We start from the raw sequence: 14,554 nt of genomic DNA, 5'->3' as shown, positions 1-14,554 counted from the left end.
AGCACCAGGCCTATTTCGGGGCTCTCTTCCCTCAGCACTCCCAGGCAAGGCAGGGAACCCAGCAGCCCTGGAGCTGGTCCTGCCCAGCCCTCCAGGCTTGGGCTGCTGCACAAGCAATCAGCTGGTGAGGAGCAGAAGCATTTCTACACCTGTCAAGCTTACAGAGGAGTCAAATTATCTGTTAGGAGACAGCAAATTCTTGGTAAGTTCTGAGAGAGCAGCCCTGAGGTAAAGGGCTTGGGGGTGCTGGGGGGGAGCAGCTGGCCAGGGGCAGGCAGGGTGAGACTGCAGCACAGAAGGCCAGGGGCAGCCTGGGCTGCATCCAAAGCAGCACTGCCAGCAGAGCCACAGAGGGGATTCTGCCCCTCTGCTCTGCTCTGGGGAGACCTCACCTGGAGTGCTGAGTGCAGGGCTGGAGCCCTCAGCACAGGAAGGAGCTGGACCTGATGGAGCAGCTCCAGAGGAGGGCCACAAAATGCTCAGGGGGTTGGAGCAGCTCTGCTACAAGGACAGGCTGAGGGAGCTGGGGGTGTTCAGCCTGGAGGAGAGAAGGCTCCAGGCAGACCTAACAGCAGCCTGCCAGGACCTGAAGGGGCTCCAAGAAGGCTGCAGAGGGACTGTTCCCAAAGGCCTGCAGGGACAGGAGCAGGGACAATGGTTTGAAATGAGAGCAGAGCAGACTGAGATTGGATGTGAGGAACAAGTTCTGCACTATGAGGCTGCTGGAACACTGCAGCAGGTTGCCCAGGGAGGTGCTGAGGCTCCATCCCTGGAGCTATTCAAGGTGAGGCTGGACAGGGTTCTGGGCAGCCTGATCTAGATGTGGATGTCCCTGCTGAGTGCAGAGGGGTTGGACTGGGTGAGCTTTGGAACCATTCTATGGTTCTATCTTTGAGAAGGAGGTTTTGTGCCTTCCCCACTGCTCCTTGCTTCCACAACTCACTGCTTCAGAAACCTGTTTGGCACAGCAGCAGCCAAGCAAGCCTTAGGAAGCCAGTCTGGGCTGCCCCAGGTCTGCAGGCAGAGCTGGCTGAGATCCTGCTCTAGTGTGTGCTTGTGAGGCTGACTTCTGTGGTACTCTTTAAGACAAGTTTGTTACTGCTCAAACCAAAGCAACTCTTGGACCTATCAGGGTCCTGCTTTCTTCCAGCACACAAGCTGTTCTCATGCAAAAAGGATCCTTCCTGTCATAGCCAAATCCCACAACTGGCTGAATAATTACTGTGGAATTTGTACAATGGCTTAGGTTAGAAGGGAGCTCAGAGATCATCTACTGCAACCTCCCTGCCAGGATGCCTCTCAGCTAGACTGGGCTGCTCAAGGCCTCAGCCTGCCTGGCCTTCAACCCCCCCAGCAAGGAGGCAGCCTCCCTGGGCAGCCTGTGCCAGAGTCTCAGCAGCCTCCTGCTGAAGAACTTCTTCCTCAGCTGCAGTCTGACCCTGCTGTGCCTCAGCTTCAAACCATTCCCCCTTGGCCTGTCTCTAGACCCCCTGATGGGAAGTCCCTCTGCAGCCTTCCTGCAGGAGCCCTTTGGGTACTGGAAGGCAGCTTTAAGGTCCTTCCAGAACCTTCTCTTCTCCAGGCTGCACAGCCCCAGCTCCCTCAGCCTGTGCTCACAGCAGAGCTGCTCCAGCCCTTGGGCCATGCCTGTTCCTACCTGATGAACTATGTGAAACTTTGGAAGGCAGGAGCTAAACTGCACCTAAGAAGCAGAGGAAGTTCCATGGAATCAGGAGGAAGAGTTATTTCCCTGTGAGGGTGGCAGAGCCCTGGAGCAGGCTGCCCAGGGGGGTTGTGGATTCTCCCTCTCTGGAGATATTCAAAACCTGCCTGGATGTGTTCCTGTGTGACCTGCTCTGGGTGCTCCTGCTCTGGCAGGAGGCTTGGCCTGGATGAGCTTTTGAGGTGGCTTCCAGCCCCTCCCATTCTGTGCTTCTCTAAGATCCAGCTCCTTCAGACTTTGCTTCTAACACTGCCATTAAGCAGTGAACAAGATTCAGCTTTAACATCTGAGGAAAACCAACCCAAAACCTTCAGAACAGCAAAATGTTTCCCCAAGTGGATGGAAGCCTACAAAAACCCCACACCCAAACCAAAAAAGCAAACCCCAAACACTTGAAAGATTCCAAAAGCTCAAGGTGATTAATTTAGGACAAGGAGCAATGGATGTAAGCTGCAGCACAGGAGGTCCCACCCCAACACAAGGGGGAACTGCTTTACCGGGCTGCCCAGCCCAGGAGGGACAGGGATCTGCTGGAGAGAGCCCAAGGGAGGGCTGCAAGGCTGCTGAAGGGACTGCAGCACTGCCTGGGGAGGAGAGGCTGAGAGCCCTGGGGCTGTTCAGTCTGGAGAGGAGAAGGCTGAGGGGGATCTGATCAATGTCTATCAATGGCTGAGGGCTGGGGGTCAGGAGGCAGGGGACAGGCTCTGCTCAGCTGCAGCCTGGGATAGGACAAGGAGCAATGGATGGAAACTGCAGCCCAGGAGGTTCCAGCTCAACATGAGGAGGAACTTCTTCCCTGGGAGGGTCCCAGAGCCCTGGAGCAGGCTGCCCAGAGAGGTTGTGGAGTCTCCTTCTCTGGAGCCTTTCCAGCCCCATCTGGATGTGTTCTGTGTGCCCTGTGCTGGATTCTCTGCTCCTGCTCTGGCAGGGGGCTTGGACTGGATGATCTTCAGAGCTCCCTTCCAGCCCCTGCCATCCTCTGAGCCTGTGATTCTAAAGCTGCCAAGTCTGCCATCCAAAGCAAACAGCTTGGCTCTTCAGGTAGACAGTCAGTGCTCTGGGTGAGAGCTGAGCAGCAGCATGCAGCCCGGAGAGCAGCCTGAGTGCCCCGGGCAGGAGCGGCGAGGCTCAGCCCCGCGGCACACCGAAGGGGGGGAGGTCGTTACCGTTTTATCCCTGAGTCGTTCTCCATGGATAAGAAAATCAGCACAGCTATTCTCCTCCTGGGGAATGACTTTGAAGACTGTGACACAGCTCAGGCCACCCCCTCCAAGTGGTAACCATCCACCACTTGAGTCATCCCGGGTCATCACCACAGCTCGCACTCGTGCATAACTATTACTGGAAAAGATGCAAAAGGAGAAGTTAAGTTTTCCATCAACACAAACCAGCTAAGGCTGCTTCAAACCCAGCAGCAGCACAAACACAAACCCACAGAGAAAAACCCCAAACAACATCACAGAGCACAAAGCAAACCAACAAACCCACAGCCGAGATCACAGGGATTAACCTCGGGGGGGTTTGGGCCTCCTGTAACAAAGTCACTTCCAGTTTTTGCTCCATTCCCCCAGTCCTATCCCTCCCTGACACCCTCAAAAGTCCCTCCCCAGCTTTCCTGGAGCCCCCTGCAGATACTGCAAGGCCACAACAAGGGCTCCTCAGAGCCTTCTCTCCAGCCTGCACAACCCCAGCTCCCTCAGTCTGTGCTCAGAGCAGAGCAGCTCCAGCCCTCTGCTCATCCTCCTGGCCCTTCTCTGGACACCTTCCAGCACCTCCAGAGCCTTCCTGTGCTAGGGGCTCCAGAACTGGCCCCAGAGCTCCAGCTGTGGTCTCAGCAGAGTGGAGCAGAGGGGCAGAATCCCCTCCCTGGCCCTGCTGGCCACACTTCTCTTGCTGCAGAACTGGACAGAAGTTGCAAAGAGCTGAAGTGTTGTTTGCAGACAGCTCCACAGGCTTGGGGCACGTGTAGCACCGTCAGAACACTACTGCACAACAGCCTTGGGAAGCTGGAGAGAGGAGCTGGATGTGGAAGATGCTTTTGAATGACTCCCACAGCTGCCTGCTTATACATGAGAGGACTGCTGGGGCCAGGCCTCCTGGGTTCAATTCCATCCTCAGTTGGCAGATTGGATAATCATGGAACCACTGAATTGTCAGGGCTGGAAGGGACCTCAAGGCTCAGCCAGTTCCAACTCCCCTGCCATGGCCAGGGACACCTCACACTGCAGCAGGTTGCTCACAGCCACCTCCAGCCTGGCTGCAAACACCTCCAGGCAGGAGGCTTCCACCACCTCCCTGGGCAGCCTGTGCCAGGCTCTCACCACCCTCGTGGGGAACAACTTCCTCCTGACATCCAGTTAGAAAAAAGCAGTTTGACATCACAGAAGGGTCTGGGTTAGAAGGGACCTCCAAAGTCACCCAGTCCAACCCCCCTGCAGCCAGCAGGGACATCCTCCACTGGATCAGGTTGCTCAGAGCCCTGTCCAGCCTCACCTTGAATATCTCCAGGGCTGGGGCCCTAAGCCCCTCCCCAGGCTACTGAAGTGTTCCTCTGTGTTTTTAGGCCTCCCTTAGGACTTCTTGGAGCTTCCATCCCACTCCTTGTAAAGCAAAGCCATCAGAACTCCAACTGACACTGTCCTAAAGGCTTCCCAGGGAGCGAGGCAGTGAGAGGGCCAGGGCTGGGCAGAGGACGAGCATCAGCCCAGCACTGGTTTGAGAGGACTCAGGAAGCCAGTCAGCTACCATGAAATTGCACAGAAAAGAGAACAAGGAAGCAGAGAGAGGTCAGGCCTTCTGCCACTGCACTCCCAAGCAGAGCAGGCTCCTAGCCAGGAGCCCAGCTTCCCTCCCTGTGCCCTGCGAGGCCGGCTCGGGACGCGCAGGCTGCGGGCTGCGCCGCCGCAGCCGGCTCCAGCTACTCCAGACCTCCTGCTTGCAGTGCCTGCCAGCTGCTCCTCTCCTGGCTGGGCAGGGTGTGGGAAAAGGCCTTGCATTTGACACAATTTCACAGCTTTTTCCATGGCTGAGCATTTTTACACAACAAACAAAACCGTTATCACTTCAGGACTTGAAAGGAAAGTTTCTTCTTCAGAGCCTCGGGAAAAGCAACACCAACAAGAAGCAAAGGTTCTGGTGAGCTTCTCTCCCAGCTCTCCTTTTGCCCAGGGTGCTGCTGGAGCCACCACCCCTGGAAGTGTTTCAGAAGAGCCTGGCTGAGGCCCTTGGTGCCATGGTGCTGGGGGATAGGGTGGGCTGGGTGACCTCGGAGGTCTTTTCCAACCTGGTCAGTTCTGTGCTCTGTATTTGATTCCTTTCAGTTAAATGACTCACTTTGGGTTTGGTCATGCAGGTGCTGCTCCTTCAGCTGGAAAACCCCATGGTGGCCCAAGGCTGCTGCCAGATCCTGCATGGGAAGTGTGCTTTGCAGGCTGACTGGCAGAGCCCACAGGGGAACACGCCAGCGCTGCAGAAGGAAGAAGCCTCAGGATGGCTTTGCAACAGGTTTCTGAGGAAGGCTTCAAATACCTGAGCCAGTGAGAACCACAGAGTCCTTCAGGTTGGAAAAGAGCCTGGAGAGCATCAGGTCCAGCACCATTAACCTCCCAGAGCCAGCACTAAACCACATTGCTAAGCTCCACATCTGAGCAGCCTCTAAACACCTCCAGGGATGGGGACTCCACCAGCTCAGCCTGTTCCAGTGCCTGACCACTCTTGATGTCAAAGAGTTCTTCCTGATGTCCAGCCTGAACCTCCCCTGCTGCAGCTTGAGGCCCTTCCCTCTTGTCCCACACTGATACCTGTGAGAAGAGACCAGCACCAACCTCTCTCTGTTGTCCTTTCAGGTGGCTGCAGAGGGTGATAAGGTCTCCCCTCAGCCTCCTCTTCCTCACACTGAACAGTCCCAGCTCCCTCAGACTCATTCTCCAGGCCCCTCCCCAGCTCAGTTGCTCTTCTCTGCACCCCCTCCATGTCCTCCTTGTGTGGAGGTGCCCAAAGCTGCCCCCAGCCCTCGAGCTGTGGCCTCCCCAGTGCCCAGTACAGAGGGGCAGTCCCTGCCCTGGTCACACCACTGCTGAGCCAGGCCAGGATGCCTTTGGCCAGGATGCCTTTGGCTTTCCTTGCCCCCTGGGCACTCTGCTGGCTCCTCTCCAGCTGCTTGTCCATCAGCACCCCCAGGACCCTTTCTGCAGGTCCCTTGCTGCAGGGTGCTCCTCTCTGCACCCCCTCCAGCCCCTCTCAATGCCCTTGCTGTGCTGAGGTGCCCAAAGCTGCCCCCAGCACTGGAGCTGGGGCCTGGGGTGCTGCCTGGGGTGCTGCCTGGGGTGCTTGTGTCAGTGGGGCTGTCAGATTTAGGGACTGAACAGGAAGTACCAGAAGGGCAAAGCTCTTCCTTCTGTACCAAGGCATTGACAAAGCTGTTACTCACCACACCAGGAGACTCTGCATTGATCACTGGTGAATGCCCCCTCCCCAGATGTCCCAGAATAAAGGCAGGCAGGATTTTGGGGTGTAATGAACACATTCCTCTCTCACACATCAGTGATTCATACATATGATTCATTTAGATAAAAATGACACTTGGGAACTCTGCTGCAAGCACCCAGATGATCTTCCAGGTCCCTTCCAACCTCAAGCACTCTATGAATCTGAAGCTTCGATGCAGAGCAGTTTGCAGCATGGGAAGTAAGCCCAACCTAAAGCATTCCATGAAGCCAGGAATCCAAAGCTTAACCACAGAACAGTTTGCAGAATGGGAAATGAACCCAGGAAGATCCAATTTTAGCTTACAGGCAAATCAATTTGTTGATAGAGATTCTGTTTGCCCCCCTCCAAGCAAAAAAAACCACCCCTCCTCTCATCCTTAAACTGACAACCCAGTGCTGCTCACCAGCCCTGTTAGCAATTCCTCCCACACAGCAGACAAATATAAGCAAGAAAAATCCCACCCTTCATTGTCTGCATCTATCAGCTCTAATATCTGCAGATAAAAAAAGGCTGTAGCTTAATGCCAGCACTGAAAGCTGAATCATGCCTTGGCCTCTCTCACTGCATTCCAGTCAGAGCTCAGCCCTGCCTGCATTTGCCCACTGCAGGCCCAGGGCAGGCTTTGGGCTCATTTCTCAGCTGAAGATGCTGGCAGAAAGTGAGTGTCCAGTTCTGCTGTCCCCAGCAGGAGAAGGACACAGAGCTGCTGGAGAGAGGCCAGAGGAGGCCACAAAGATGCTCCCAGGGCTGGAGCAGCTCTGCTGTGAGCACAGGCTGAGGGAGCTGGGGCTGTGCAGCCTGCAGAGGAGAAGGCTCCAGGGGCACCTCAGAGCTGCTGCCAGGACCTGAAGGGATCCTGCAGGAAGGCTGCAGAGGGACTTCCCATCAGGGGGTCTAGAGACAGGCCAAGGGGGAATGGTTTGAAGCTGAGGCACAGCAGGGTCAGAGTGCAGCTGAGGAAGAAGTTGTTCAGCAGGAGGCTGCTGAGACTCTGGCACAGGCTGCCCAGGGAGGCTGTGGCTGCCTCCTGCCTGGGGGTGCTGAAGGCCAGGCTGGATGAGGCCTTGAGCAGCTGAGTGTAGCTGAGAGGTGTCCCTGGGCATGGAGGGGAGGTTGGGGCAGCTGAGCTCTGAGCTCCCTTCCAGCCTGAGCCATTCTGTGACACTGGAACTCTCCTCTGAAACACTCAGAAACTGGAGGCACCAACTGCTTTAACCCACTTCATCTCTTTATTATTCTCCATCTCAGCCCAAACTTCAGCTCTGAAGTTCCTCACCCCATGCACATGGCTGGGAGCCTGGCCATCAGAGCTCCCTTTTGCATGCCAGCCTGCAGTGAAGCATCATTTATGGCTGCTCTCCTAGGCTGCCTGATTAAACCTTGAGCTGCAACAAACTGGTTAGACTGCAAAGGAAAAGTTGATACTTGCCATCAATTTTCTGCTCAGGAATTGCTAAGGAGAAGTAAAGGTGGAGGACATTGATCAGACCTCAAGGGCTTAGCTACTTCCACTTGCCAGGAGACTTCTGCCAGTGTTGGGTTTTTCCCTCTTTCCTACACTGCAGCACTTGGTTTCACCTTCTTAATCTCCTGGTTTGTTCTCAACTGCTCTCCAAACCATGTGTCACAGAACCACAGAAACATTCAGGTTGGGAAGGACCCTCAGGTTCACCAAGTCCAACCCACAACCCTGCTCTACAGGGGCACCCCTAAACCAGAGCCCCAAGCACCACTTCCAAACAACTCTTAAACAGGAAGCAGCTGCAGTTGCTGCTGGAAAACATTAACCAGGAAACCAGCAAATAGATTTGAGGCCAAGCAGAGCCTGGGCTGCAGCAAGAGAGGCAGAGCCAGCAGGGCCAGGGAGGGGATTCTGCCCCTCTGCTCCACTCTGCTGAGACCACAGCTGGAGCTCTGGGGCCAGTTCTGGAGCCCCTAGGACAGGAAGGGTCTGGAGGGGCTGGAAGGTGTCCAGAGAAGGGCCATGAGGAGGAGCAGAGGGCTGGAGCTGCTCTGCTGTGAGCACAGACTGAGGGAGTTGGGGTTGTGCAGTCAGGGGAGGAGAAGGCTCCCAGGAGACCTCATTGTGGCCTTCCAGGATCTGCAGGGGGCTCCAAGAAAGCTGGGGAGGGACTTTTGAGGGTGTCAGGGAGGGATAGGACTGGGGGGGATGGAGGAAAACTAGAAGTGGGGAGATTCAGATTGGATGTGAGGAAGAAGTTGTTCCCCATGAGGGTGGTGAGAGCCTGGCACAGGCTGCCCAGGGAGGTGGTGGAAGCCTCCTGCCTGGAGGTGTTTGCAGCCAGGCTGGATGTGGCTGTGAGCAACCTGCTGCAGTGTGAGGTGTCCCTGCCCCTGGCAGGGGATTGGAGCTGGCTGATCCTTGAGGCCCCTTCCAGCCCTGGCAGCTCTGTGATTCTCAGTCAGAAGCAGCTCAGGCTTCTGCAGGTCACAGGAAGCAGACTTTAACTTCTCCTACTTATTCCAAGCTGCTCTTCTCTGCTCTGGAAGGACTGAGCAATTGAAGCTGGCTAAGTGTTCAGAAGGCTCAGAGGAACAGCCAAGAGGGAGATGGGTTTGCCTTTAGAGTCTGAGGAAAAGCCACCCTGAAGGATGCACTCAGCATCAGCACACCAAGAATCAGATCACAGAATCAGCCAGGCTGGAAAAGACCTCAGAGATCATCAAGTCCAACCTTATACCTAACACCTCCTGACAGCTAACCCATGGCTCCAAGTGCCACATCCAAGCCTTTTTTGGACACCTCCAGGGATGGGGACTCCACCACCCCCCTGGGCAGCACATCCCAATGGCCAATTCCTCTTTCTGGGAAGAACTTTCTCCTCACCTCCAGCCTAAAGCTCCCCTGGCACAGCTTGAGACTGTGTCCTCTTGTTCTGGTGCTGGCTGCCTGGGAGAAGAGACCAACCCCCACCTGGCTACAACCTCCCTTCAGGTAGTTGCAGAGAGCAATGAGGTCTCCCCTGAGCCTCCTCTTCTCCAGGCTAAGCAACCCCAGCTCCCTCAGCCTCTCCTCCCAGGGCTGTGCTCCAGACCCCTCCCCAGCTTTGTTGCCCTTCTCTGGACACCTTCCAGCATCTCAATGTCCTTCTTAAACTGAGGGGCCCAGAACTGGCCCCAGGACTCTAGGTGTGGCCTAAGCAGTGCTGCAAGATCTCACAGAAGTGTGCAGGAAGCTGTTGCAGTTGCAGGCACCAGGGGAACCATGCAGAGCCCAAGAGCATACCCTAGGGACAGCACATCTGCAGCTGCAGCTCTGCATGGCCTTTCACCCCTTGCTGCAACTGCTGCCCAATGCCCTGCATTAGTGCAGCAATCAAACTCCCCAGCAGGCAGCACTGAGCATCCTCTCCCATGGGAGCAAAGCTGGATCCCAGCCAGCTCCCTGCTCCCTGCCCAGACTGCTCCATCCCTGCACCTACAAGAGTGCCAGTGAAGGAGAGAAGGCTCTCAGGTTGTGCTTCTGTGCCTGCTGCTGGCTGCTCTGAACCCCTTGTTTTGCTGCTGCCTTTTTCCTGGGCTTTATTGGGCTTTTCAAACTCTCTCCCTCCTCCTGAAGGAGCTCACAGTTGGCAACAAGAGCTATTTTTAGCAGCAGTATAAGCTGGCTTGCAATTAGTCACAAAGCAGCAGCCAAACTAGGAGCAATTTCCACTTCCAGAATCCTCTGCAATCAAAACAGCATCTGCCTGCCACACCACTGGTGCCACCAGAGCCACCCAGCTGGCTCCCAGCTCCCAGCTCCAGCCAGCTTGGAGGCCTTTGCTGAACTGCTGCTGGAGCCTAGCTGTGGGAAAGCTGCAGGCAAGGCCCCGGTGCCGTCCCAGCCCTGCAGCCCCAGGGGTTTTACCTCCTCTTTCATGCTTAGCAGGGAGAATGAAACAAGAGGAAACCCAAGCAGAGGGCAATCATCTGAGCACTGCTCTCATCAAACCTTCAGCTGGAGTGCCCACCAGCATGGGAAATGCAGCACCCAGAGCAGCACTGCCCAAACCTACTGTATCACAGCCAGCCTTTGCTGAGACCTCATCCTGGCTGCGGCCACTGGAACCTGCTGGGGCAGAGAGAGGTTTGCAGGAAGGGCCCAAGGGGATTCTGGCCCCCAGGGAAGACTGGAGACAGCCACACTGGAATCCAAGAGCAGTTTCTAACAGCGCTGGAAACAGATCCTCTCTCCAACAGCTGAGTGCCTCAGGTAAGGAGAGGAGAGCACACTGCCCTCTCTCCCTGCCTCACTGGCTGGGAAGCCTTCAGGACAGTGTCAGTTTGAGTCCTGATTGCATTGCTCTACAAGGAGTAGGATGGAAGCTCCAAGAAGCCCCAAGGGAGGCACAAAAACAGAGGAACACTTCAGCTGCCTGGGGAGGTGGCTGGGGCTCCATCCCTGGAGATACTGAGCCACACAAGTGCTCAGGGGCTTGGAGCAGCTCTGCTGTGAGGCCAGGCTGAGGGAGCTGGGGGTGTTCAGCCTGCAGAAGAGAGGGCTTGGGGGAGACCTTCTTGCTCTCTACAACTCCCTGAAGGGAGCTTGTAGCCAGGTGGGGGTTGGGCTCCTCTCCCAGGCACCCAGCACCAGAACAAGAGGACACAGCCTCAAGCTGTGCCAGGGGAGGTTTAGGCTGGAGGTGAGGAAGGAATTCTTCCCAGCAAGAGAGATTGGCCCTTGGAATGTGCTGCCCAGGGAGGTGGTGGAGTCCCCATCCCTGGAGGTGTTTAACAAGAGCCTGGCTGAGGCCCTTGGTGCCATGGTTTAGCTGGTTAGATGGTGCTGGGTGCTAGGTTGGACTGGATGATTTCAAAGGTCTTGTCCAACCTGGTTAATTCCATTCCATTCCATTCCATTCCATTCCATTCCATTCCATTCCATTCCATTCCATTCCATTCCATTCCATTCCATTCCATTCCATTCCATTCCATTCCATTCCATTGGCTCTCTCCTCCCTCCCAAAGCTGTGTGTTTGTATCAGTGGAAGGCTCCTGGGCCCAAACTCACTTAGGACCTGGATGACCAAACTCTTGTTCAAGCCCAAGCAGGACTCCACTGCCCTTGCTAGCCTGGGCCCTTCAGCTCAGCAGCTGATGAACAGCCCTGCTGTTGGTGGCTGGGCTGAGGAACACAACTGCAATTGCAGTACCACAGCTTCCCTTGTGAAAGAGAACCTGGTTTGATCATTCCTGTGCAGTGCCAAGCCAATGGAAGGCACCAAATGTTGTCCTAACTGTCTGTCCTTCCATCAGCAATGCAGAAGAGAACAAAGGTCAGGGACTTGGTGACCTCTGAGGTCTTTCCCAACCTGGCTGATTCTAGGAGAATATCTCAGCAGAAAAATTTCTAGAGGGAAAAAAAGAGAAGAGGTGAGGCCACATCTGGAATATTGTGTCCTGTTCTGGGCCACTCAGGCCAAGAAGGACCTCAGGGAACTGCTTGAGAGAGTCCAGTGCAGAGCCACAGAGCTGCTGCAGGCAGTGGAACATCTCCCTGTGAGCACAGCTGGGGGAGCTGGGGCTGGGAGCAGAGCAGCCTGAGGGCTGCCCTCAGTGCTGGGGATCAAGATGTGCAGGGCTGAAGCCAGGCTCTGCTCAGGGATGGCCAAGGACACCACAAGGGGCACTGGGGGCAAGCTGGAGCAGAGGAGGTGCCAGAGGAACAGGAGGGGAAACTTTGTCCCTGTGAGGGTGGCAGAGCCTGGAGCAGGCTGCCCAGAGAGGCTGTGGAGTCTCCTGCTCTGGAGACATTCAAACCATGCCAGGAGCCATGCATGAGGGTGACTGAGCACTGCCACAGGATGCACAGAGCTAAGCTGTGGCATCTCCATCCCTGGAGACATTCAAAAGTTGCCTGGACACAACCCTAGGCCAGCTGCTTCAGGTGGCCCTCCGTGCTCAGGGGTGGGTGGACTGAGATGACCTCCAGAGGTCCCTTCCAACCTCAACCATTCTGCAACTCCTTCTTTGCTTTACCAGCACAGCAACTGCAGTCAGATGTAACTATAAATACAGGCAAGATGGGCTCACTGCTGAGAATTCCTGACACTTTGCAGAGCTGTCACCCTGCACAACTGCTGTTTAAACACCTATGGCAAGGCTGGGCTGGGGAAAGGCATTCTGGGTGACACACACTGCCCTGCAATGGCACCACCTCTGCTGGCGTGCAAGGAACAGCTCCAGGCTGGGCTCTGAAGGGGAGCTGGTCATGGATCAAGGCTCTTTACCTCTGGCTGGCACTCTGCACATGCACTTTAACCCCTCCAGCTTCTGGTGCAAGGCACTGGTGAGCCTGCAGCCTCCCCCAGAGAGCAGCCGTGAGCCACGCTTGGCCTTCTGGGCTCTCACTTATCCCAACAGCTCAGCAGGTCTCCCAGCTCCCAGCTCAAGAAGTGCATGCCCAGAGGCAGCTCTGGGTCACTCAGCTAAGGACTGCTTTACTTGGAGTGTTAGCTCCACTCAGAAAATGCAGCTCATGTCAACAGTCCCCCATGAACACACCAGGACACTGCTCTGCTACCAAAGGTGCAGAGAACGGCTGCGCTGGCACAGAACATTAGTGACTGAGCTGCAGCAGGGGATGGAAATGCAGCACTGAAGAAGGCATCATTTGCACCAAGGAAACCTATGACAGCACATCCTGTCCATTCTTCTGCCAGGGGAACTGCAGCCTATGGATCTTGATCCATAAGAACAATTACCCTACAAGGCTGGGGCTGACAGGACCATTGACTTTCCCCTCTCAAACCCAGAGCAGCAAATCACAACACACACCCAGCTGCTGTGGGGACAGAAGGCAGCAGCTGCCAGATTTGCTCCCTCAGGAGAGAGGCAGAAGCTATCCTTCACAGTACAGACAGGGGGTACAGCAGCCATGGGTGGCTACCAAGACAGGAGGCACAGCAGCCATGGGTGGCTACTATGCTTAGGAAGGTTGTTTTTGTGAGGAGCTTAGCAAAGACAGACCTGGACCTGCAGGAGGATCTGGAGCTAAATGGCATCACTTTGGGATATTGATACTCATACTCATTTGCTGTGACCAAAAACCCCAACCCCCAAAGCCTGCATGGACCATTCCTGCTCAAAGAAAGCCAAACCAAAGCCAATCTACTTGCAGGATCAGGAACTGCTAAGCAAAATGGCTTGAACTCAAAATGCCAGAAGGATAAAGGTATGTGGGAAATGGTATCACACCAGGAGAGGAGAGGAGAGGAGAGGAGAAGGGAAAAAAGAAAGAAGAAAGAATAAAAGAGAAAGAAAAAGTAAAAAAGAAAAGAGAAAGAAAAAAATAGAAAGAAAAAGGAAAAAGAGAAAGGAAAAGTAAAAAATAAGAGAGAAAGGAAAAAGGGAAAAAGGAAAGAGAAAGGAAAAGGAATAAAGGAAAGAGAAAGGAAAAGGAAAAAAGGAAAGAGAAAGGAAAAGGAAAAAAGGAAAGAGAAAGGAAAAGGAATAAAGGAAAGAGAAAGGAAAAGGAAAAAAAGAAAGAAGGGGGAAGAGAAAGAAAAGAAGAAGGGAAAAAGAGAAAAGGAAAAAGGGGAAAAGAGAAAGGAAAGAATGAAAAAGAAAAAAGGAGATAAAAGGGGAAAAGAGAAGAAAGAGAAAGAGCAAGGAAAAAAAAAAGAGGAAGAAAAAAGTAAAACTAAGGAAGAGAGAAAAGAGGAAAAAAGAGATAAAAGGAAAAAAGAGAGAAGAAAAGCTAAACACCAGGAGCAGAAGAGCCACATGTGGCTGCACAGCTGAGCTGTGTGCCTGGGAAGGGGCTGGAAGGGAGAGCAGCCACTGCTCCAGAGCTGCTGCCAAGCAGAGCCTCGGAGCAGGGCACAGCAGGAGCAGGGCACAGCAGGAGCAGAGAGGTTGCCACAGGAGGTTTGGGAACCCCCACAGCACCGCAGAGTAGCTGCCTGGCATTCCCCTGCCCTGCTTCCCAGCACCTCCTCTGACTTAGTGCTGGCAGCTACTTGCTGCTCCTCTGCACATCACCCTTGAGGCCTGGGGGAAGGCAGATGAGGGGATGGTGACCCCCAGCTGGGTCCCATCCCTTTGCAAGGACCTGCACAAGTGTGCATAGTGCTCTGGGTTCTGCAACACCACCTGGGGCTGGCACATCACCTACAAAGCTACATCTGACAGCAAGTACACAAGCACATGAAAATCAAACCCACTGTCCCTTCCACCCCCCACCCCCCTTCCTACCCTTGCTTGTAGAAGCACAGAATTGTCAGGGCTGGAAGGGGCCCCAAGGATCAGCCAGTCCCAACCCCCCTGCCAGGGGCAGGGACACCTCACACTGCAGCAGGTTGCTCACAGCCACCTCCAGCCTGGCTGCAAACACCTCCA

At 54.9% G+C, this 14,554-nt stretch overlaps 1 protein-coding gene across 1 annotated transcript in view; it reads right to left on the bottom strand.

Moving 5' to 3' along the window:
• SPRED1 (sprouty related EVH1 domain containing 1) overlaps positions 1–14,554 on the bottom strand; it is a 71,555-nt gene that overhangs the window by 26,581 nt on the left and 30,420 nt on the right. Inside the window, exon 2 of the mRNA XM_054162123.1 lies at positions 2,890–3,064. Within this exon, the coding sequence (XP_054018098.1) occupies positions 2,890–3,064 (175 nt within the window). The remainder of the gene's footprint in view (positions 1–2,889; positions 3,065–14,554) is intronic.

The sequence above is a fragment of the Dryobates pubescens genome, chromosome 5 (assembly GCF_014839835.1).
Source record: "Dryobates pubescens isolate bDryPub1 chromosome 5, bDryPub1.pri, whole genome shotgun sequence".
NCBI classification, from domain to species: domain Eukaryota; kingdom Metazoa; phylum Chordata; class Aves; order Piciformes; family Picidae; genus Dryobates; species Dryobates pubescens.
This window is presented reverse-complemented; position numbering and strand designations above follow the sequence as displayed.